Raw genomic sequence first — 26,065 nt, forward strand, 5'->3', positions numbered from 1 at the left:
TGGACATTCGTTCCCAAAGCGTTTTTGAAGCAGCACAAGCTCCTGAAAGGGAACGTCACTAGGTTAGGTATGTAACCCTAGTTCCCTGAAGGGAACGAGAGCTGCGTCAACGGGCCATACTCCCTGCATCCCTGCAGCGCTTACCTTCTCCTTTTCCAGAAGCTGATGTCGCTCCCATCGCGCTCCCATTTTGTAGCTTCCTGGTTTGCGTGACATCGCCAGCCAATGAGGACACGACTGCCTGTTGGCCAGATTTTACACGTGATTCAGAGCGTGAACAATACAAGGTGTTTCCAAAGTGTTTTCGACGCAGCTTTCGTTCCCTTAGCGAACTAGGGTTACATACGTAACCTAGTGACGGTTTGTGGGCCTCCTTGCTCAGACATGCTTTTTCAGCTCAGTGCACAAATTGTCTATGAAATTCAGATCAGGACACCAGAATACTTTCACTTTGTTGTCTTTAAGCCACTATGTAACAGATTTTGTGCTAAAAAAATATATAAATATATAAAAATATTTGTATTACTTAAAGACTGGGATGCAACCGAGTTTTAAAGTACATAATGACAGATAAAGATATTAAGCTTTGGTACTTCAAGATAAGATTTGTTCTTTCAATTGAAAGCCTCAGTCTTCTTTCTCTGCATACATAGTGCTGACCAGAAAACACTTGTTTAAATGGTCTTTGTGCTGGTGATCATCTACAAACTTCAGCTTGGTTTTAGGGAATTTTTTTCTTGCATAACAGGTTTTCATGCCAGGGCAATGTTGCATTCTCTTAATCGTATATATAAATGTACATATCCTGGTACATGAGGCTTTATTTACTAGTTCAAAATTAATAAAATAAATCAAGTATTTATATTCAAATCTACTTTTTTTCTACTTTTCAATGTTTACAAATTCATATTTTATAATTTAGTTTTTAAATCTTCAGAAGCCAGTATTAATGTTTCTACTTTCAGAGCTGAAATTCAGGGCACAATAAACAACATAAAAAAGATTTATGTTTAACATACGGGCTACTCAGGGGTTAACAAGGGCTACAACTGAGCCGAATATAATTAAATATTATGAATGCAATAGCCTTTATTTTTAAAATAAGTCCTTTTATTTTTATACATATTTGTTCTCATTAAGACCTAATTATGACAGTTTGTCAATCAACAGTTAAAGAGACACTCAACTTGGCGTATGTAAACATTTGGCTCACTGCAATTCTGATTCAGTAAATTAAGGCTGAAATTAATGTGAATCTAATCATCTAATAGATTTTTTTTTTACAACAATCTCCAACGTGAATATTGCAGATGCACTTATTGATTTCACTAATTGAAATATATATCAATGAACCAGTGTTTATATAAAAAAATGGCAAGATAAAATATGTGTTCATGAAAAAAAACATGATTGAAAATGTTTAAATTTTGCCCCAATGCAGTGCATGTTTCCTGTATACAGCATGAAAGGACCAGTGGGCAGCTGCTTTTGTCCACACAGCGGAAACTGACTCATCAGTCACTCTCAAATAATTGATGTTGTATAAAGGTTTCATGGCTCCAAATATTTGTTCATGTCAATCCGTGCACTCAAATCTGCAGTTTTCTCAATGTGACAGTGTATGTTTGTGTACCCTCACCCAAGCATATATTTCAACTTCTCATTTGTCTTCAGTCTATACTATTTAACCAGCCATGTGGTTAAAAATTATATATTTTCTTAAGAAAGTTAACTTGTGCCACTGATTAGGGTGTTTTTGTTCAAATATTGCTCATGACTAAGAACTGTCTGACAATTTGCTCTTTTAGCCCAACACCATCCAAGCATCTGTGACCTTGTACCATTAGCTATGATGAATACATCAATACATCTCTATAAGGAAGTCAGGTTTCCTTTCATCTTCAAGTCTGCTTGAGTCACACCTCTCTTTCAGAAGCCCAAGCTTGAGCCCACTAAAATAACTAACTACCAACTGTTTCCTTCTATTTCTATCAAAGACACTGCAACACACTGTTCTTGCACAGCAATATTCATATCTTCAACAAAGGCTTTTAGGATGCCAAGTAGTCTGGATACAAGTCCATGCATTCTACGAAGACAATCTTTCTTATCAGCCACTCAAGCTTAACAAAAACACAAAGATAACATTACATAGGTCATTATCATCTTTTTTTTTCTTACCTGCCAGCTACTTTAAAACAATTTTGCTTTCATTGTATTAATAAGGTCATCCTATCATATGGACTGGAGAGATTCCATAACATCACATTACAACTTCATTAGTGGATTTCTTCAACGGTCAGTACTTAGTCCACACATATACTCTATTTATAATAAATCATTGCACACAGTGATCAGATCTCATGTCTTCTCCTCATGTCTTCTCCTCTTTCCTATTTTGCTCTCTATGCTCACCTCCCAAATTGCCCACAAGATATAAGACTGCCATCTGACATCCTGGATGAAGATCCATCATCTGAAACTCAACTTTGACAGAACAGCGCTGATATAATTATCAGTATAAAAAAAACTCCTCTTGGCCAGACCCATCATTCACTAGTGATCAACCTCACAGTCCATCTGGCACACACTGATACAAATCTTGGTGTGTTAAATCTGAAAACGGATTTAACAACTTGTATGATAATTACATCTCACTAACCTGGTAGTACAATATTATTTGTACATCACAACATCAATTAATGTATACTTTTTTGACTACAGAATCTGTCTACAAAATTAAACTCCCCTGGAAACAGAGCCCTAGTTGTTACTAGCTGTTCAGTTGTATACAGCAACTTTCTCCTTTCTGCTATTTCCCCCCTTCTCTTCAAGATTTTGCTGTCTGCTTGATAGACTAGCTCTTTGTGTCCTTTCTTCTTTCTGTTTCAGCAAACATCGTTGTTTTGGCATCCCAAACAGCTAAAGGATCTGCTCCATATTATACATACATTTGCTTTAAAACTACATACTTGCATGCCAACTCAGGTCTTCAACTTCAAGGTACTGTATCTGGCATCCTTCTCAGATCTCTAAATAATCACTCTTCATTGCTCATTATAGCACTGCTCTCTATATCTGTTTCTCCATTTACCAAGGTACCACTGCTGAGTTCCTAACACAAGGTCAATATTTCTCAAATGCTTTTAAATTCACTGTAAATGTACTAGTCAGGTCTGGCTTTGTTTTGAGTGTTGTCACCTTCTGGATTTTTTTCTAAAAGAGACAGTATAATAGTTATTTTCATGCCCCAGCCAATTTCATTTTCTATCGTCATGCCAATAAAAAAACCCAAGTGACTGAACCTAAACAAGTTGCATCAAATTTAATGTTCCTCAGTTCAGACTATAGAGAAATACTTCATAGTTTATTTAAAATAGAATAATTTTATTCATTTGTATGTAAAAACAAAATGTGGTTGCTACGGGCCACAAAATGGTGGCTGAATGCCTCAACCTGGTTGCCATAGGCAACCTGGCAACAGGGCATCCACAGTTGCTAAGCCTTGGTGTGTTACACACACAGGCAGAATACATTTCTGTGAAAATTAAGTCTTTAGATAATGGACAGAGGCATTAATTTAATCTCCTGCTTTCAATTTAGTTACAATATTGTACTATTCTACAACATAATTGTATCTAATTAGAAAACATGCATGATCAGCTTTCTAATAAACACAGCCAAACTGCCACACCTGTCAGATCATGTCAGAGCATGTACACCTTTACTGTCAACACAATATGAGAAAATTGCTAGTGTAAAAATAACTGTGCTCTTGGCTATAATATTTTTACACAATATATCTATTTAAAAAGTATGATCGTATGCCAACACGATCTACCAATACAGTTTTAACGTGCCTTGGTAAAAGATTTTTCATGACTCTGTACTCTGTAAAATATATATCTAGTGCTTCATAAACAAGCCATTCATTATATCTGACTTTAGTTAAATCTGAAAGATTTGTTGTCAAACAGCGGAATCACATTCATCAACTTCATGAATCATGAATTTCATGAATCCATTTAATCTGTCATTTTTTGCACTTAAATGCGCATTTGTTTCTAGTCAATAATGAGTGAAAATTTTAATTTATTAAACCATTTTTAAACTGATTGACTTACATTTACATTTATTGCATTTGGCAGATGCCCTTATCCAAAGCGACTTACAATTATCTCATTTATACAGCTGAGCATTTAAGGTTTTAAAAGGGCCGATGAGTGGAAGCTGGGATTTGGGAACTCACAATCGTTTAATCCAAATTCCAACATCTTAACCAATGAGCCACCCCCCAATTAAAAATAATTTCAATACAATTATTAACTGTACAGACAAAACAATTAAACATTGGTCTGTGTGTCAAAAAGCGTTAGACAATATATCATTTGTGAATTCCATTTTGAACTTTGCAAGGCTGCAATATGTAAACAAGTGCCCTAACCAATCAATAAACTGTGTAGTGGACGTTCTTACCAGTGTCACAAACTCTACAGGAGGGCTGCTCTTGAAGTTTGGAGAAACCATGACATTCACATAATAAACTAACATGAAATAACTGTATCTTTAACCTTTTAAAAAGGTCATAACAAGAATTTACTAATAACTTAAAAATACACTATTATACAAGCCATAATGAAAACTGAATATCAAAATTGTCATCTTTCTTCACATAGACCTACTTTCCAGTATTAGCAATATACAATATACGTACAATATATGTACACATATACATATTACAACTTTTGATTCTTAAGGGAATTCTTCAGGTAGACTCCTTGGTTTGCATTATTTTCATATAACAATATGCTTTAAAATACATTATTCCATTCATACCTCAGTGATTTTCCAATAATTATATATTTTTATTTATTGCTAAATACCAAATCACTAATTTCAATAGTTGACCTTTTAATTTAATGTTGTGGATGTGCGAGAGGCACATTAGTTCCCTTTATCACTTATATTATAGCTGCAATAAACCCCTCACACTTATTCTCACACTATCTACATTTACACCCCCCCACAAACACATACTGTACACATACACACACACATACACACACACACACACACACACACACACACACACACACACACACACACACACACACACACACAAAACCCTGCCTGTCATATTATTGAGAAACTAAAGGAAATAGAAAGCGTAATGACACTGAGAGGGCTTACAACCAAGGCTCTTTCCATAAAACATCACAAAATGTCACCAAAAATGCAAATTAAAACATCAACAATTCTAAGAACTACTTTGTTAAAAAAAATTTTTTACTGAAATCTGATTATTTTGAGTCTAAGATCATGTGAAGGTTCTGCAGTACAAGCGATGTGTATGAGCTGTTAGCATAGAAACATGCATGATTAGAATGTGTGCATTAATTTAACCCTATCAGTCACGTTACTACCTGTTCTGTTATAGGAAAGTAATACATACCTCCTAAGCAATCATATCTGAGCATTCAGTTATGTTATATATGTATCATTTACTATAAACTTTCCTCTAACATGCATAATGTATGCGCTGTTAGAGATGTATTATATTTAAATGCTAAGTATATGCACAATGAAATATATATTTTATAAATAATATTATAAAATTGACCACAACAGAAAAATATCAATAACCCTTTCCCATATTTCCACACAGCTGACATTATCGCAACTCCCACACATCTGCTTTAGTGAACAGCTGACTGGTTGCTAGGTCATTAGGTCATGTGGATACTGCTGTAATCATGTGACCTTTAACCTGCTTTACACCGCTAATCTACAAGCAATTTCTCTGTCATGCTACAAGCAATTCAAGCAATGATATTCCAAGCTATATTTATTACAGGATCAAAATGAATTTGTTCTCCTTTCTCTGGTATCTTATCAACAATCAGCCCAGCAACCCATCATGGGTATCAGATTGGTTTCATCTCTAATACTTAAATAAGATTCAGTGGAAATGCTCCAAAAGTGAGGACACGATCTTTCAGTTTGAGAGCAGTGACAGAGACACCAGTTGCTGGGAAACAAGAAGCCAAGTGAAGGCAGATTGGATAGTAATGGTCACATCATAGCAGAGTGATAAGTATCTGTGTGGACTAGTCCATAAACACTGCTATAATCTACTTCATCACGACATTGGAAACTCTTTGTTTTAGAGTGAGCCATCAGCGAAGAAATGGGTTCAGAGGAAATAAACTGTGTTAACAGAATGATGGCAGGATAAAGACGACACCAACTGAGAATGTGCTCTCGGCGTAAATAGACTATTTTCACAAGTTACTAAAAATGATACGGTAACATTTTAGTCTGAAAATAAAAATCTGCCATAAATGTGAATGTTTAAGTGGATGTTAGGGGAAATAGTGGAGCTTTTTCCTGTGCACTCCACATTACAATTAAGTGTCATGAAAACACATCAGAGTGTGTGGGAAGACACGGCTCAGGACATCGTGTTCAAGTTGTTCATTCATTTTACAAATGACAAATAAAAAAAATTTAAAATAGCAAAAGGTGCTGTTGGAAAAAGGGACATGATTTGTTTTGATGGAGCGTTTTAATGGAATGCACTTTAAAAGGTGCATTCAACATTTGTGTGATGGCAATACAGTCTCACAGCATATACTCACAAACTTTCATCTATTGATTCGTGTTCATGGACACTCAAATGTCCCTCTATTTCCGTGTCACTCAGCACAACTGCCTCTGTCTGGCCCTGTCTCCAATGCAACAAATGAGCAAGAGGATCATGGTAAATGCTGACCGAAATGTCAATGGTAATATTTTTCCCCCATTTTTATCAGAAAATATACGGTAAGGGTAAGGGTTAGGGTTATACTGTAATAAACATGTCTCTAATTAGATATAGATTATATATTAGATAGAATCTCCTGAATATATGTTGAGTAATGGTGCTTGAAGATTAAAAGATCTAAAACAAACATGAAAAAACAATACAGTGTCTGTGGTATCCAGTGGCAGAAAAAAATATTTGGTGAAACCGCCAAAAAATATTTCCTACTGAAATACATTACATAGAAAGTCGTCCTAATTCACATGAATAATAAACACTATAAACACGAATCAATAGATTACATTTTGTGACTATATCACGAAATGCAGTATGACTGGGCAGGTGATAGGCCAATCTTAAATTTTTGGCTTAGGAATCTTCATTAAGAATATCAGAAAAGACAGAGAAGATCAAACAAAAATTAACAATACCTTTGAGATCTACTTGCACTGTTCATAAAAATGAGCACAAAACCAGACAAAATTACGCAATTTCGCAATTAGACAATTACGCAAACAAAAAGTAATTTTGAGATTTTTTTAAGCAGGCCAGATGGTTTTTTTTTTTTACAAAGCACTGGTAGCAATATGATCAGCAGCCTTAAAAAATTGTATTGTGGTGTTTACCTTGAAAAAAAAACAGCACCAAAACCCTTGTAAAGGGATCTTGATTCACCTGTCCACGTAGAACATGTTTGTGGATGTGGACATCTGTTTTCAAAAGATCACAGGATTTGGGCAGGGTTCCAAACTAAAAACCCAAATAAACACTCAAACTAATATTCTCCAAAACAACTTTTTCTTTTTTTGTTTTTTACTTGTTCTTAGAACTTGTGAGTTATATCTCCACTCAATGAAAGCAAGAAAGACGTTTTTAAACTCGCTTACATGTGCACACAAGCCAATTAGGTACTAACATTTGTCACAAACAGTTATACACAACACCTTTTAATTAATGTTGAGAGCTGTTTTCAGTAGGGAAAGGGAAAACACAGAAAAGTTCATGTAAACATGCATCTTCAGGAACTGCTTCATCCTATTTAGTGTTTAAAAAAACCACAAAGATCTATATCCATATGTCTGGATGATGATGAGGTGGAAATGCTTAATATTACAAATTGGGTCTTATCAGTAAACTCTATTGTCAGAATGGTTTGTTAAAACAGACTGGTGGATTCTATAATACAGTGTATGCATTATACACAATAAGGACAAAATAATGTGTTCACCTGAACATGACACCAAAACATACTTTATAAATATACTACCTGGGATTCAGACCCAACCAGCCAGATAATAACCTCCAATCTTCTGTAAAGGCAAAATAGGAAAAATTCAAAAGCTTTTTATAAAATGGGACAAAATGAATACTGTTCTGCATGCACAGGAAGCCAAAATGCAGAGATAAATAAAATATTTTCAAAAATATATTGCGAAAGGGGCAAAACATCAACTTGTCGAAAGCTCTATATTACAAGTTATAACTGGGTTTTAGGCAAAATGATACTGGTACTTGCCATGTCAGGATAGCATTAATTTTTACAAGAACCCTTTAACAACCACCCATAAAACATACATAACTGGACTGGCAATATATTTTACGGTAGGTATGCTTGATAATATTTTAAGTCATTATGTATTTTTATTTGATTATGATGATTATTTGATTTTGATTATGCATTTTTATTACATAATATGTATTTATGATATTTTATATATTTTTATGTATCATAATGTGCAAGTCAACAGCCTTCAGTCTCTTGGCTTTTGTTCTGGGGACTGAGTGCAGATACATTGCATGATACTGAATTTAAGCGTTTAATCTTTGGCACATATATTTCTGATATTATGAACTATTATTAAAATGTTTGACTTTAATAAAAATATTTATGCTCTGTGCTTTGGGGAAAATCTGGATTTCTTTCTTTCGGCTTCTCCCATTAGGGGTCGCCACAGCGGATCATCTGTATTCATGATCCGCATGTTTGATTTGGCACGTTTTTACGCTGGATGCCCTTCCTAATGCAACCCTCCCCATTTATCCTAAATTGTGCCAATAACTCTGCAGTTCACTGTATAGTCACCATATTTATCATCAGTGTGAATGAACCTTCAAAACAAAAACAATTGAGATCAAAACATCCAAAAAATGGTGCTGAAGTTTTCCATCAATGTGAAGAAACAGCACAAGGCTGAGTGCCGAATTGCTCAACTATCCTTACAATGGCACACTAGCCATGCAAGTAGCATCCTCCTGATTTAATTCTTTCCTCTTCTCTCGGCTCAATGACTATGAGTGCTCTAACACGGCACGACTGCTGCCTCTCAGCATGTGGGACAGATAGTGATGAAGGGACACGTACACAAATCACACGTCGCAGAGGCTTTCTGAAATCCACCCTGCTCATAACAGCAACACGAGTCTGCAGGAATCAGATGGAGTTTCCACGCTTTGACTAATGCAGGGATACTTCAATGTTCACATTTATGTACATGTTAAAATCTTAAATGCACTTCCATAGATATTAAAATATTTCAGAATATTACAGTATTATATAAAATCAAAGCATGACAGCTTTAGCTTGTTTAGAAATTTTTGTTTGGTGTTGTGATCTGTCAGTTTTGCTTTCAGGCTGTGGTTGCTCTTAGAATGTGAGAGCAACAAAAGGAATGCAAAAAATGATTAGCTACATGTAGGGATGAGACAAGAAACTAAAAATATTGCCACCACTCATGGAAATCAGACCTCACAACAGTGGCTCAGTAAACATCAGTAGCTTGACATTAGACTATGTCAATGCACAGTCAATTTAATGTTGTAGGTATAAATAGTACCACGAGGAGGTGGTAGCTTAGTGGTTAAGGTATTGGACTTTGGATCAGAAGGTCACAAGTTCAAATCCTGCTACCACTGCTGGGCCCTTGAGCATGACCCTTCCCCTGCTCAGTTTTAAGTCGCTCTGAATAAGGGCATCTGCCAAAATGCCATAAATGTAAATAAATTATGTTTGCATGTGTATTGCTGTTAGGGTATGCAACCATTTGCATTGAACTAACACCATTTTATTTATACTGGACTGAACAGGAAAAGTTTTTAATCGATCTGGTCAGTTTTTAAACCGACCATGACTATAGATTGGCCTTGCTCTATCAAATTGGTTAATACAATGAGAAACAGGGTGCACATGCTTAAAGTGATTAGAAGAGTTGGTGTGAGCTGTGCACAACACTTATGTATTGAAGGTTTGGACAAAAATGGCGATGATAGGGATTCACCTTGAAGCAAGGGAGTCATATCTCCCTATATGGAGCTTAGGGCCCAGGGGATGCTTGTGCTAATGGAGACAGTTTCAGGACACAAATATTTTATTAAAAATATTATAAAAGAGCCATTGACTTGATAACTTTCGGAAGTCTTTGCACTCTTGCAGACTGCACCCATACAGGCATAGGAGATCTGAATTTCTGAATCAAATCAACCAATAAATATACGAATAATATTGTAACATCAATGCAGTAAATAGAACACAATCATGCTGCCATCTTGCCTTTGCAGCAGAAGCTTCTCAAAAGTTGGTGCAGTCTCTTAAAGGATGTCAACATTAGACTATGAAATATTTGTTTTCGCACTTTTTTTTCCATTTTTTTTTTTTATGCCAAATGACCTTAATGGCACAACGCTTTCATTTATTCAAACTTTGGGCTGACACTTAAAGTGCTTGGCTTCTTAGGGTTCCAGTCAGAAAATCGAACCCTAGTCTTTTGTGTAACAGGCAGATATATTGTCCATTCTACAAACATGGACAAAGCGTTTATATTGTTATAACATAATAGCATAAAAGAAATTGCATAATAAAATTGGGCTTTACATGTACCTTATTATGAAAAGAAAAAAAAAGCACTACAGGGATGCCATATTGTAATACCAGAAATACTGTAATTCCTCAGATACTGTAGCTCTGTCATCCAGTATAAAATCACCTTCTCACCTGTCATTGGAACTGGCACTGTAACTGCTTTAGGACATGATTTCCACAGAGACAAGTTCACTCGTGGAACTTGTTACTGTGAACTCACAGTCACAGCAGACCATCAGGGGCCATGTTAGGATTCAGCACATGTACCAAATCACTGTTGGGTACAGTTCACATGCTGCACACCACTTATCTCCTGACCATCTGACCATGCAACATTTGTATGTGAGAAAGTGTTATGAATTGCTTGGGTGCATCTAAAAATCAAAGATGGATGAAAGAAAAAAGACATATGATCTCTTGGCAATGCTAATCACGTCCATGTTGGACAACAAACAGCCCATGTGCTACAGGCACGGGCTGATGAGCAGCTGGCTTACAACCCTGTCATCAGCCAGGTTCCATAAATCTGCTTCCAGAAACAATGATCCTGCCTAGTTTTATAAAGCACTGCAATAGAAACAGCACTGAACAGCGGAGATCGTTCCGGAGGCAACGGAAATGGACCGGAATTCATTGATCTGCTTATGCGCCATTCATGAAATTCAAATACGATGTGAGTTCGAACTGCCCTTGTAAAAAGTAATTAAATAGTGGGCAGTTTATACGGTAGGAGCATTTCCTTGTGCATGGGTAATGGACCGCATACAGTTCTGTATTCATATATTGCTTACAACTATGGACAAGAAATAAATCACTAAGGAAATAATGGGAGGCGTCTGAAAAATGGCTCTGCTGGAAAACTTCCAAAAACGAAATGTCTCGCACCATTTGTATATACAAGAGATCAGTCTGTGTGTAACCGGTGACTTACATAATGTCTTGCACACACACACACACACACACACACACACACACACACACAAAAGATGAGGCATTTCTTTCAGCTAATTTAACACTCCCAGCACTTGCATTAAGCCACTGAACTCACACAAGCAAAAGAGATTTAAGATTTGATGAACACTGCTCATCCTTTCAGGAGGAGTGCATAGAAAACCACTTTGCTATATTGGTTTTACAGTGTATTTGCAGATCGAAATTGAATGTTGTCATTTCTCCAGTTTTTCAGCGTGTACACACTACATCATTTCAGAATTGTCATAATAAGGAGATGAAAACTTGGAGACACCACTTGAAGATGTTTATCTCCTCAGATTCAGAAATGGCTGGTTTCTACAGAAAAACCTGAACAGCTTTTGTTGGTGTACAGATGAACCACAAAACAACACACTGCTGTCCCAACCCCATTCAATTCAAGATACCGGCCTCATGAATTTGATAAAAAAAAATTATTTTATTGGAATGCAGAAAGTTATCTTGTTTCATTTTTAAGTATAATATAATATACAATATAATATATGATACTAAAACAATATGAATTTAAATATGAATTCATGTACGCTATAAACTGAATTTTATTATGAGATTAGCATTAGAATTAGCATTTCCCATCAAAACCACAAAAAACTTTTTAGAATTAAAAATTCTGTCTACTCCAAACAGTAAAAAGATAAAAAACTGCATCGATATGTTCCATTTCAACTGTGGTGCAGTAGCTCTGTGGACATTTTGACAACTATTATCAGATTATAAACTAAATTGATCAGGTTTAAGTTAGCCAATTGAATCAAAACCACAAACTGAGCAAATCAGGTATTTTGCTAGCAAGGTCTTATAAAGCTTTACGCAAAGTGACTGTTTCTACTGTGGCATTTGGCAAACTGACTCTTTAGACAACCTAATCTTTACGGAAAGATTAAAAAGCAAACACAAAGAAAAATGTGTCAAAAACTTTGATAGAATTCAACAGTGTCCTACAGGTTTTCTCAGACATGCACATGTACAATATAAAATCCAGACATTAAAATTCTTAATAGCTTTAACAGTGAAATACAACTGTTATTTTTTCAGACTATTAATTTTTTTTTTCATTCACTGTTAAATTAAAGTACTACCATTGATTATGAGTTCAGCAAATATGTTAAAGCATTTCACATCTCTTTTGCTACAGCTTACATTCCACGATTCGCAAATCATTTCATGAAAAAAACAATTTACGACTGCACAGAAAAGTCATCTTTTTGTGTTTGCTGGTTAAGCATTTACATTAGTGTTAAGATGAATATAGCATTTAGAAAAAATTAATTAGTAGAATTAAATAAATGTCACTAACCGATTTCAAATTTTCTATAACAATTTCCATTAGTAGAACTGGCACTGGTCAGGCTTAGTCTGATCAAGACGCTTTTTGTCATGTGACAAAAATAAAGGGACTAATGACTGCAAAAAATGATCTGAAATCTCAGTTCAAAAGGGGCTTGCACAAGAAGAAGGTAATCCCTTCTGACTCAGTGACTCTGCTGACTCATACAAACCAGAATTCAGTCCATGTGCTCTCCTACACAAGCCAAATGGGAGACTTCAGATCAGTCCCAAATGGGACATTTTGTGCATTGTACAGTGCTTAGATGCTAATATATCATACATTACAAAAAGCACTGTTTAAAACAATGTTGGGAAGATGTTGGGATTCCTTTATTTATAAGATTATTTATATCAGTAGCGGCTGGCAGAAATGCATCCATGTACAGTAAATGCAATATGGACTAAGAACACATGAGAAAGGGAAAAAAGATACAGTGCCCTCTTAATATGTTCAGCAGCTGCACACTTGTACAGAAATAATGCTGCCACCAGCTCAGGAAAAAAAGGCTTGAAATAACTTATCTTTCGCTGCACACTTTATATTCTACTCAGCACCAAATAGGCTGAAATAAAACAGCATGATCAGGTGTTGCCAGGGAGGCAGGGTGCAAAGCCCATAAACCCCTGGAGACAGAAGAACACAGCAAGGATGGCAAACACACAAGTGAGAGAGAGAGAGAGAGAGAGAGAGAGAGAGAGAGAGAGAGACTCTCACAAACACAAGAACACTGCTCCTAAATGCACACCATTCATAAATATTTGCCCCTAGCACATTCATTTTTCACCCATTTTATAAGGGTAGGTTATTTTTAACAGCACAGTCGCAGCACTAGTATAGACTGTATAGTATGTATATGCTTCAGTAAATTATGCAGAAATTATGACTCATTATAATTGCTGTTAAATTATTTACCATAGTTGCCCCCTGAAGGCAAACAGATTCCATGAGTTTCCTGCTTTTCATAAAGTCTGGCGATATTAATAAAAAGCCTGATCAAGAGTAGTTTCTAATGAGTTTTTTTTTTTTTTTTTTTTAGCTTGATGGGTACAGCACAGCAAGGCCTGTAATGTATTTTGTTACTCCCAAGATTGTTTCTCTATAATGGGCCTATTGTTACTAGCAGGTTGCCAAACAAGATAAGACCATTAAAATAATTGTGAGGAAATAAAAATGGAGGGGGGGGGGGGGCGAGGGGGTGCATGGCATTGCAGCATTTTCAGAAAGACTGACTGCAAAATAAAAGGAACTGGAAGTTATAATACACACACACATTTTATTGGTCCCCACCATCATGGAAAATTTACATTTTAACACTACAACTCGTCTGCCCTCAGGGCAAATCTGTTCAAATACTGATATATTTCCTATATGGTATTAATATTACATGAAACATGAGCACGTTGGCATTTAACTGGTCATGCATTTTTTTTTTTGGCTACACGTAAACTTCTTTAGACTTTGCACTCAGTAAAAAATAGAAAAAAGGTCAATAGTTACGATTTATGTGTGAATTCATTGATTGGATTCAAGTGGTTAAAAGAGAAATGTAATGATTTTCACCTTCTACATTCCTATCCATTTGTGTTTTTCTATGGAGTTTAGTTTACACTCAAGCACTTTCTCTTGGTATGAAACCCCAGATGGGATGCAAGTCCATCACTGGACAACATGAATAAACTTTCACATTTTCACACCTAGGACTGATTTATTTTAGCCAGTGCAAAAATACATGGATGAATATAATGTTTGAAACAATTGCAAACAGCAATCTTAAAAGAACACTACATTGAAGGGAGCATGACATTGTACTTCTGAACATAAAATTCTAACTGTTGCTCTGTACTAATGGGAAATGAATAATTTTTTCAAGAAGATCAAAGACTTTTTAGATGATAAATCACATGAAACTAATAAATATAATTGTGCATATTTTATAGTTAAAGAGTTTCTAAATCTGCAAATTCAATCAGCAAAATGTGCCTCAGCTAACTATTTCATCATCTGGGATGATAGACATTCAGAGATGAGTTTTTTCTGTACAGTGGGAAGTTATTACCAAAATTCAGTCAGTGCTCAGTACTCAGACTTCACTACAGAATGATGTATTCTGCAAAAAAGTTGTGTGCTTGAGGTCAGGCTTGACTGTTTTAATATCCCTAAATGGGTCCACCAGAAAATCAATGTAAGCACTTGTTTTCAATCAATATTAGCCTGTCTATAGACAGATTAGCATATAAATCTGCATACAGCTCTATATAAATGCAATTTGAAAGGAAATTGCCTAAAATGTGGATGTTAAACTCTAACTTTTGGAATATAAAGAAACACAGTCTATGTAAACTCCCTGTGAGATTTCAGTCACTGTAAACAACTAAAAGTGCTGAAGCAAAAACACACTCGATGGCACACAGAGTAATGCACACAGAAATCATGCTTGATTGTGGAAAAAAATGTTCAGTGATCACATTGTAGCTTTTAGAGTTTCTTTAGGAAATAACTTACTAAAAAGTAGTCCTAAGAGTTCACTTGAGTTAGGTTTAATCCTGCATCAACTTCAAAGTAATATATGCCCCTGATCTGCAGTGTTGTCACAGGATGTTGTCATATTGAGCCAAATATGACATCACTCCTCGTACCAAGCCTAATAGGCCTTCATTAATGCCCCTAATCTCAGAGATGGATTAAAACAGCAAAATTGTAAAAGCTTATTTGAATAAAACTGCGCAGTCATAAATGCCAGTGAAGGAGAAATGCAGCGTCTGGCAGGGCCCAGCACTGAAACCATATACCATATATTGTACACAAAGCAGCTTTTATGTACCAGGACAAGACCTATACAACCAAGTAAAAATGAAAAATATAGCAGTAATGTGATAAAACATTATAAAAAACTATGTTTCAAATGTCAGTGATCTTAATTGGACCAGAAAGAACAGTTAAAATCATCATTGAACCAAATTTGTCTGCTCATTAGTAGCACTGTTTTATAAATAGCAATGCCTATTTATAGTCTAATTCTACAGCAGACACATACACACACACCTACACACCCACACACACACACACACACACACACACACACACACACACACACAAACACACACACAATTATTGTATATTGAGAACACTATGATAGAAACAGGAATAGAACGTGTTTTATGTGTAGGGCAAAATGCAAAAACTTTGCATCTGAGAAGCCAAGCCAACACAAACGGATCAGCACACTCACATTTAAATGAATAACAAAACCTTTTCCACTGCCTTCAATCTACATTTACATGAACACTTTATCACACACTTGCAAAATAATTAATAGTGTAAACTGTATAAATGTAAAAAAAATAAAAATAAAAAAAACAACAGATCTATCAGCACTCTCTACAATGGAATTAGAGTGCATCAGGACCACCAATGATTAATATTAATATTAATATGTATGACTGCTGTATTAAGGATGATTGACATTGATCTGCCAAACAGCAATACTGGGGTCATGAAAGTGAAGGTCTAGAGGAAAATGTTCACACATTGTGCATGAAAATAATTGCCTATAGTCTCCTAACTCTAGTGAACATTGTAGGTGTGACTGATAAAGTAGACAGTAAGTGAAGACAGTGTGGCTGAAATGAGAAAGGCCTACTGTCCATTTAAATATCTTATGGAATAGATATTTATTATAGAGTGGTGATGAGAAACTGCATATAGTAAAAGACTGGCTACAGTCAGTAATAGTCTTTTTACAATGGCCTAGAAACTATAAAATAAACATAAGGCATGATGTAAAAAAATAATAATACAATAATGTGATGCAGCCCATTGTCAACCATGATTTTCTGTAACATTTTTCAGTAACAAAGCATAACAAAATGTGTTATAATATAGGTTTTAGCTGCTATTACAGCAATGTCCTATCCAGATTATTATTATTTTTTTCTCTTGAAGTTAATAAAAAATAAAGTGCAAAAATAGCAAAATGAAATGCAGCGTATATGCTAGTTATTCTATTAAAGCTTTCAGTGATCTGACAGAGCCACCCAGAAAATGACCCACCTCTGTTCATGCCAACTGTGAATAGAAATAAACTCTGTTTAAATATTAACATACATCCAACTTAAGGATATGAACATGACTTTATATGAATGTTACAGATCTATCATGTGATCATGTGCCATAGGGATACTTTCCTGTATAAAAATATATTGGGATGCAACCATGATCACCTGAGAGATATAAATCATTGTAGTACGCTATGATAATCCATTAACTGCTCAAGCAAAGGTCAATTGCAAAGGCACACAAATATCACACTTACAGTACATTTAATTGATTTTAAGTCACTCACATTTTAGTTTTTTAAACTACTTAGACTACTATAATCCTATAAAAAGAAAGTTTATTATGGTTTCTTGAGTTGGGTCATGTTTCTTTATTTATTTGTTTGTTAAAATATTCATTAATTATTTAGGGGTTTTTTTTACTGCCTGGAAAGCTGAATAACAAACCTACCAGTTCAAAGGCAAAGAGCAGAGCACACATATGCCTATGAATTATCCATAAGTAAAAAGTTTCAAAGACCTTGCTGTAGGTAATGTAATACATTTTGAATAATTTATCTCCTATAATGAACTCTATATATGGTGTAGAAGTTCAGATTTTAATATTAAAATTTGTCACTTGTTAAATTTCATCCTGTATTTTGCTAAACATTGTTGAAATCAGAGAATGCACAAACTATGCAAAATATACAGAATATGGATCATTTTCTTTCCTATATGATATACTTCTTAGCCACATCTAAAAACATTCTTAGTAATAAACAGATAATTATTAGTAGTAGTTTTACATCATTTTAAATTTTAGAATATAAGTTATCTTGAGCATCACCAAAAACACTGCCACACAGCAGCATCACTGGAAAGAAGAAAACTGATTAAAAGCAGAAATGCAGGCTGTTAAAATTATGCAGTGGAACTGTACCCATGAAAGGTGAAGAAACTATGATTGAAGAATACAAATGAAGTCTGTGCCCACATGGGTTTTCTCTGGGTATGCCTCCTCTACCACCAAATCCAAATCAAATAAAATATTCATGGATTATGGTGCTTTTTAGGTTATCAATATTACAGGATAAATTAATACATTAATAGATTGGTACAATAATTAGTAATACATTTCTGGCAGCCTGCTGATTTATTGTAGGTCTTATGGTGTCTGGTTAAATACTGAAGAAATTATTGGTGAATAAGTCTGAAGGAATATGATAGTCACATTTAGCCTGAACTTTCGTTTACAGGTACTGTATTAAATATTAATATTGGTATTATTGCTTTGTATCACAATCTTTGTAAAAAAATAAGCTTTTCTGGCTGTGCCAAGAGCCTGATGGTAGAGTTTGAGAGAATCTAAAGACCTCTAGCTATGCAATGTAAGCTAATACTTTCGGCCAGGAGATTGTCAGGAGATGCAGTGAATCAAGAAATAAAAATAATCTAATTACTGTTGTTCTAATAAAAGATGGTTCCTTATTGTCTAAGGTAGACCACAGCAGTGTATAAACTCCTTAATCATTTTCGCAAGCTGGGATCTATCACATGACACAGTGAAAAGTTCACATAGGCAAGGCAGGTTATCAGTGACTGCAACAGCTGTGCGTGGCTCAAGTACATGTTTCTTATCTAGCTATGCTAAGTTTAATTAAGAAACTAATATAACGTGTATATATATATATATATATATATATATATATATATATATATATATATATATATATATATATACTATATATACTATAAACTTTTTAATTTCTGTGAAGAACAATTAGCAATCAAGTTTACACCACTGAACAGTTTATAACTTCAGACCTTAATACAGTAGACCTCAAAATAAAACCAAAAATGGATTCAGAAATGACCAACGCTCTTATTCATACACTGCATGTGGACTAACAGTATAAGCCTCTGGTCTGACATTATATATATATATATATATATATATATATATATATATATATATATATATATATATATATATATATTTATTGATTTATTTTTTTGCAGGGTTAAAGTCTCATCGTTGATCTTTAGTCAAAATATACAGTAACTAACAGTTCAGAAAGAGTTGTAGCTCATTAGTCTAAATTCATTAAAAGAGAACATTTGAATTTTGCATTTTGCAAAACACTGTACAATGATTCTTAGTCACACAGATGCCCCAGATGATGATATAACATGAAATATTGTTTAAAAAATAAAAAAGAAATAAATAAAAAAGAAAGAAAGAAAGAAAGAAAGAAAGAAAGAAAGAAAGAAAGAAAGAAAGAAAGAAAGAAAGAAAGAAAAATACAAAAACAAAATATGTTAATCACTAGCTGGTTGATTAGTGACTAGCTAAAACAACTTTACAAGCTGATAAAGATACAAACTAGGCAATAAAAATAACTAATTCATTTGTGCACAGTATACAGTGAGTGTAACTAACCCTAACCCCAAGTAAAATAGAAAACCCACCTGTTTGTCACTAGAAAGTATCCTAAATTCTCTAGCTAAACTACTTCAAATCTGCGTAATGGAAGAAACTGTACAATTATCAATCAGTGGATTATCGCATGTCACATTTACTAGCTTTCAACCAAATTAAATCAAAGCATTACCTTAGAAACAAGACAAAAACCCATCAGTCTTCAATCCTTTCTCCTCTTATACTGTAAAATCAGACTATTTCACTTGCATTCTCATTCACTTTTTCACTCTTGCCCCCTCTCAATTGGCTGCTGTGCTGTCAGACTTCTTTTCTGCCTACAGCTTGAGGTATCTGAGTGTAGTGTAGGATGTATGCATACTCATTTCCTGACAATTCTAACCTAACAACTGTGACATAGTGCTGAGTGTGAATTACTAATACAGTGTTGTCAGGGTTCAACAGCTTATTTGTTCACAAAAACATTATAGATTCACATTGGATTACATGGTGTACATATGAGCATGTTCTAAAATCTGTGCACAGAATGTGGATAAAATATATACCACATATAATAATATATACTGTATACAGCAATCAGAGAAAGTATACCTTTAAAACACATTTAAGATAAACAGCACTAAGATGAAGTCACTCTGGGACATTCTAGTTGTCAAGTGTTGCTAAATAAAGCTGACTGTAGATTCCTCACCACTGAAAAGCAGCAATATTCCAAAAAGCAAAAAATAAAATGAAATGCAGAGTGAGCTGCTGACAGGAGTTCTGGACATATGTCAAGTATCAGTAGATGCAAAAAAAGGGCCGTCACCTGCTAGCTGTATATGCTTTTCAAAGAGAAGAGAATAGACAGCACTTGGCATGAGTCTGGTGTGCAAAGCTAATGAGACACTCTTCTTTCTTCTCCTGTTGTACAGTAGTTTGGACCATGTTCACACTCAGTGTCCCCTGCTAGCCAACAGAAGAAAGACCATTTATCTTTGAAAAGCCACAAAACCCATCATAAAAACATCAGTCCACTGGCGCTGTCCTTCAGCCTTTTGTTTCCCTGTTTAAGTATTTTCTTTTTCAATAGCTCACAGAGACACTGCTGCCACTAAATCTGCTTACATCTATTCAGAATATTATATGCCGCTCACTCTTTCTTAGGGTGAAGCTAGGCAACACGTGACAATAGAGTGAGTATAGTTCTGCACACAGGCAACCAGAGAGACCAAATTCACAAAAGCACCTGCTATTAGGTCACATATGTGGAGTAAATCCCCATGCTGCATCAGGTAGCGCAGTGTCTCAATGGATAATCCAAGGTAAATATCACTATACGACACCAAACATAAGCTCTAAGCTTTGCATCTGGTAAAGGACATGGTTTTGGAAAGAAATAAAAAATAAATTAAAATAAGCACGTCCCAATACAGTCAATATTTTGTCTGTACACTTGAGTTAAGACACTTGGTAGGACTACACACTATATAGTTTGTAATCATTATTCCACAAACATTCACTCTGCTCTAAATATAGATGTCCAATTAAGACGTTTTTACATAAAATAAAATGTCTTTACGCTCACTGAGATGTTACTTGGTTACAAATGAGTTTAGGTCAGAGGTGCCCCAACTTTTTCCTATGAAGGATCAAAAATCTGAGGGCTGTGGGCTAAAAATAAATGTTGCATTATTACCAACCTCTATATTACAATCAAATTTGCCATGGTCCTCTAATTTCTCATTGAAAATTAATAAATAAATAGAAAACATGACTCTGTACTCTGATGAACTGATGCAGTTTTATTTTCAAAATTCTAGTTCATTTAAACTTATAGTAAAATGAGAATTATCCAATTGATTGTACAATAAAGTTAAAAGCCTAGTTTAGCTATTCCGTGACCTCTGATTAGAGGCATGAAGCTGATGCCTATTTTGATGCTTGTTTTTAAAAAGGTATTTTTCTACTGTCATTTATGGCATGCTGGGCCAAATCAGTGAGCTAACTTTACCCTACCAGCCCTAGTTTAACCATCTCTGATTTAGGCAGTTCTGTTTTGATATTATACTGTAAACCAACTGCTTACACACCAACTGTGAGCTGCACCTGTACATAAGATGCATAGAGAAATAAATGAGAAGTAAGGCAACAAACACTTCCTCGATAAAAGTTACATTTGGTGTGCTATCAAGCAGGACAAAATAAAATAAATCCTGCACAAAAACCCTTTAACCCTAATGGTTTGGAGGAACATCAGTCCGATTCGCACTGCAGCTTGTCAGCACTCTGTCACTACAAGGTTTCCTGAGTGAAAAGAGAAGGGTTCAATACACCACGATGATTTATTAAGATGAATAATATGAATAATGAAGACATCAGAGCAGCTGTAAGAGGGCCTGAGTGAGGACTGAAGCCTTGCAGCATCAATCAGTCACCAAAAGACACACTAGACATATGAGACAGGTGAACACTTTGCGCATTGCCTGCACAAGATCAGCATGCAATGCAAACGGTGCAGAAAAATCTTATCAAATGAAACAAAATCAGAGATGGACTTACACTGAATCGTCGAGTAATTGTCCATTGGGTTAATTTCCTATAATGAGTGTTTTTAATCCAGGTGTTGAGAAGAGAAGAACAGGGGGATCACGGAGCATCACAGCACATCTCTCTCTCTTTCTCTTTTTCTCTCTCTCCTCCTCTAACACAGCAACACTCTCCACATCATCTGCAACCAAGCCCGATCATCATATGCGCATCTTACAGAAAAGAAATCAGGTCGTGCCTTCTCATCCCCTGTAGAACACTGTTAGTTCACGTTCAATTTATGGACCACAGGCTTTTTCCTCCTTGCACCAAACAGCCTATTATATATACATGTATATAAAAAACAGAAAATACACAATTATAATAATAATAATAATGATAATTCGGGCGCGTTTATCGCTTTATTCTGATCTCTCCAGCCAGTCTAATTCCGTCTTTAGCCATATTTAGGTATTTATATCCGCACTATCCAGAGCGCACGAAGCGACGAGTCCTCTTCTCCACCTTCTTCACCGTTACAGGAGGAGGAGGAAGAGGAGGAGGGTAGAGGAACCGGTGTGTAGCGAGAAAACCCGACGCTGCCCGAAATAGACGCTAGTGACGCGCATGCGCAGAGCTCGAACGACCAACTAGCGCGTAAAGTTGCGCCCGGTGGTAAAAAAAAAAAAAGCTTGCACAGATGTACAGCACATGGCAAAAAATTGCATTATCTACCCGAATTCACGTAAAGAACATACGACAAAGGTTTAATTAAATAATCGTATTAACATAATGAAAAAAAAAAAACCCTGAAAACAATCATAAAAAATCTATGCATAAGGAGGTCATCTGTAAAATACCACTGGTCTAATTTGTTTAGTTTGTCTTATTTTAATTACAATAAACCTAATATAAGATTAATTAAAAACACATATTTGGACATTACACATTTTAAGCTTGTTTCTATTTCAGATTATTTTGCTTCTTTCCAGAAATGAATATTTCAAATAAGCTAAATGGCCTGCCCATCGAATGAGATATGTTTCAGAATCGTATTTTTGGTTCATTGTACTCCTATAATAGGAAATATTGGATGGATGTGATTGTACCAAAGTATTTCCACTTGCTAGGGTCATTTTTTTGCAGTGTATACTTTTGGGGGGGAAAGTTAAATCACTTCAATCTTCTCCTATCAAAGAAGTGTAGAAAAAGCTTTTCTACTATTAAAAAAACAAAAATCCTTACCACATGTTACATTTCTGAAATCCTAAATAAAACACTGGCTGTCAAAACTGGTCTGGTTCCTGGTCTGCAGTGGTCAGCCTCTATCAAAAGTGGTCCAAGAAAGGAACAGTGGTAAACCAGCGACAGGATCATAGACTCACTGATGCATTGATGCACTCATTGTATACTCATTGTGGGGAGCGAAGGCTGACCCGTGTGATCCGATCCAACAGACAAGGTACTGTAGCTAAGATTGCTGAAGCCGTTAGTGTTGTTAATTTTCGACGGGTCAGGACTGTTTTGGCAGCAAAAGGGGGACCAACACAATATTAGGCAGGTGGTCATAATGTTATGCCTGATCAGTGTACACCACATGGCTAAAGGTATGTGCACACCTGACCATCATATTCACACATTTTCCCTGGACCTAAACCTGGAGTGGTTGAAGTGGAAGTGTTTTGCAAAGAGCCCTTTGTCCATAAAGCTGATGTGCCTGATTTGAACCAACTTTAACTATATTTTGTTATAGTGTTATATTTTATACTTGCACCATAAATATTTGGAATGCTTGACTCATAATGAGTCAGCATCATAACCTTATACCAAAGCATGTCAGTATTTTCATGCAAATATATATTATAGAAGAACTATGAGATTTATTGAAGTAATTAGTTAAATATTGTTTACTTTTGGGTTTACTATATTTATAGTATATTATTATTGCATCATTGTGATTAGTAATCCACAAATTGTGGTGCATTTTGTATTATTAATTTAATCAAAAATTAAAGAGAGAGGCAGAGGAAAACCCTGTAGTACAGAATGAGGGGTTGCTGAGTTTACTGTAGCAGTACCAACACTGTATTTTCCAGATGGTAAGTAAATGAAGCTTAAAGAAAAGAAAAGGAAATTGAAATTCTCAGCAAAAACAACAGCAATACATAAATAAATAAAGAAAGAAAGAAAGAAAGAAAGAAAGAAAGAAAGAAAGAAAGAAAGAAAGAAAGAAAGAAAGAAAGAAAGAAAGAAAGAAAGAAATAGGAATTACATTTATTTCAAATAATCAGGTTCAGACAATAGAGACTTTTTCTTTTAATCAACTGAACAAACACCCAAAGAACAGAACTGTTTTGTGATAGATTACCAGAAAGAAATAAAAGTCTTTAATGACACACTTGTTTACACCAGTTGCCCACAACTAATGCAACCAATTACAGATGCAGACACAGTGTTTTAAATTGAAAATTAAGCAATTAGCTTAACAACAGCCAACTGACACAGAAAGACAGCAGGCAAAGTGTATTGTGTATTAGCTCACCATCAGTTTTGAGACAAATGAATGTTTTTTATGTGACAAACTAGTTAAAGGGCAAAAACAAAAGAATTGGACAGTAAATGACTGAAAGAAAGGTCTTCCAGTGCAGATGAGTTAAAAATTTGACATTTTTCGCTCAAACCGATGTAATGTAAGATGGATAACAGTAGAGAAGATGTTATCAGATGTCCAAACATGAAGATGGAAGCTTAATGGTTTGGGTTGGCTTGGAGCAGGGAAGTTTTATTCTGGGTGAAAGGAATACTGAACCAACATGGCAACCATTGCATACGTGAACACCATGCAATTCCATCCAGATTATGGCTAACTGGAACTAACTTCACCCTACAACATTTGGACAATGACCCATATCATGCATCCAAGCATTATTTAGACAGCAAACAGTCATCTGAAGGCCTGCCCAGTCTCTAAATCCTATTGAACTGCTCCTGGATAAACTAGATCACAAGGTCAGAAAATAATCAAAATAGGATTTTTCTAGGACAACTTTAGGAAGTTTTACAAGAGGTATGGCAAAGTTTGTGGACTCATGACCCTAATTTTCATGTTTTTTTTTAACATCTTATTCCACATTTAGTCCTATTTTCTGTTATAACACCCACCACTGTTCCAGGACGTTATTTCACTACATTTTAGTGGTTGTGGAGATGTGTGCTCATTCGACAAAATGCAGGAACTAATGAAGGTTGAGGTGACCTGGGGTGCAGTCAATTGTCTGATTCAGCCCAAAGGTGTTCACTACGGTTTAGGTCCGTGCTCTATAGCAGGCCACTTAACACTTTCACTCCAATCCATTTAATCTGTTTCTCAATTAAACTTTCTTTGTGCACAAGGGCATTGTCATGCTGGAACATGCATCAGAAGTAAAGCTGTTCCTTCACATTTTCCACCATTTTCCAGTTCACACTTTTTTTTTTGTTATATTAAAATTAAAATGTAATTGATAGCAAATCTCTGTTCAATAAGATGAGCAAACATTCAGTATATGCTGTCAGAAAACAAGTGAAAAAGATCACAGCCCTTTGACAATAACATGCCTTGTCATGATTTATTTCTGAAATAAAACATATCAAATAAAATTACTTGACCAGGACAATTGGATAGTAAGACTTGTTCATTCTATATTTTAACAAATTGTGACATACTTTTACATAAAAAACAAAAAAACAAAAAAATAACAGTTTTGGCAGCAAATGTACATTGGGATACTACATTTATTTTAAGCACTGCCTAATTATATTGGCAGTACTTAATATAAATGCTGTCTCATTGCAAAAAGGACTGTGTTTATGTGGAAAATCGCATTTTCTCCTTTCATGTTTCTCTTGCTAAATTTATACATACATACATACATACATGTATAGCTAACATTAGCAATGCAAATTATAAAAATACTCTCAATAATCTATTTAAAATAGCTTAAATTAACCAGTAGTTTGCACTGACAATATAAATGGTGAGCACTTATGACTATGATTTGAAAAATCCTCTTAGAAATCCTGAAAAAAATTGTTAGTTACTGTTGATATTTGGTTTGCC

The 26,065-nt window shown here is 35.1% G+C and overlaps 1 protein-coding gene across 17 annotated transcripts in view; it reads right to left on the reverse strand.

Moving 5' to 3' along the window:
* lrrc7 (leucine rich repeat containing 7) overlaps nt 1-26,065 on the reverse strand; it is a 145,914-nt gene that overhangs the window by 70,766 nt on the left and 49,083 nt on the right. For 16 of the 17 annotated variants that reach the window (XM_046839830.1, XM_046839676.1, XM_046838585.1 and 13 more), the window contains exon 1: nt 22,000-22,551. The exons of the other annotated variant lie outside the window; for it this stretch is intronic. In XM_046839830.1, the coding sequence (XP_046695786.1) occupies nt 22,000-22,024 (25 nt within the window). In that variant the 5' untranslated portion in view covers nt 22,025-22,551. Of the gene's footprint in view, nt 1-21,999; nt 22,552-26,065 lie in introns of those variants that run through there. 17 annotated transcript variants of the gene reach the window in all.

This window comes from Silurus meridionalis, chromosome 1 (genome assembly GCF_014805685.1).
Source record: "Silurus meridionalis isolate SWU-2019-XX chromosome 1, ASM1480568v1, whole genome shotgun sequence".
NCBI classification, from domain to species: Eukaryota; Metazoa; Chordata; class Actinopteri; order Siluriformes; family Siluridae; genus Silurus; species Silurus meridionalis.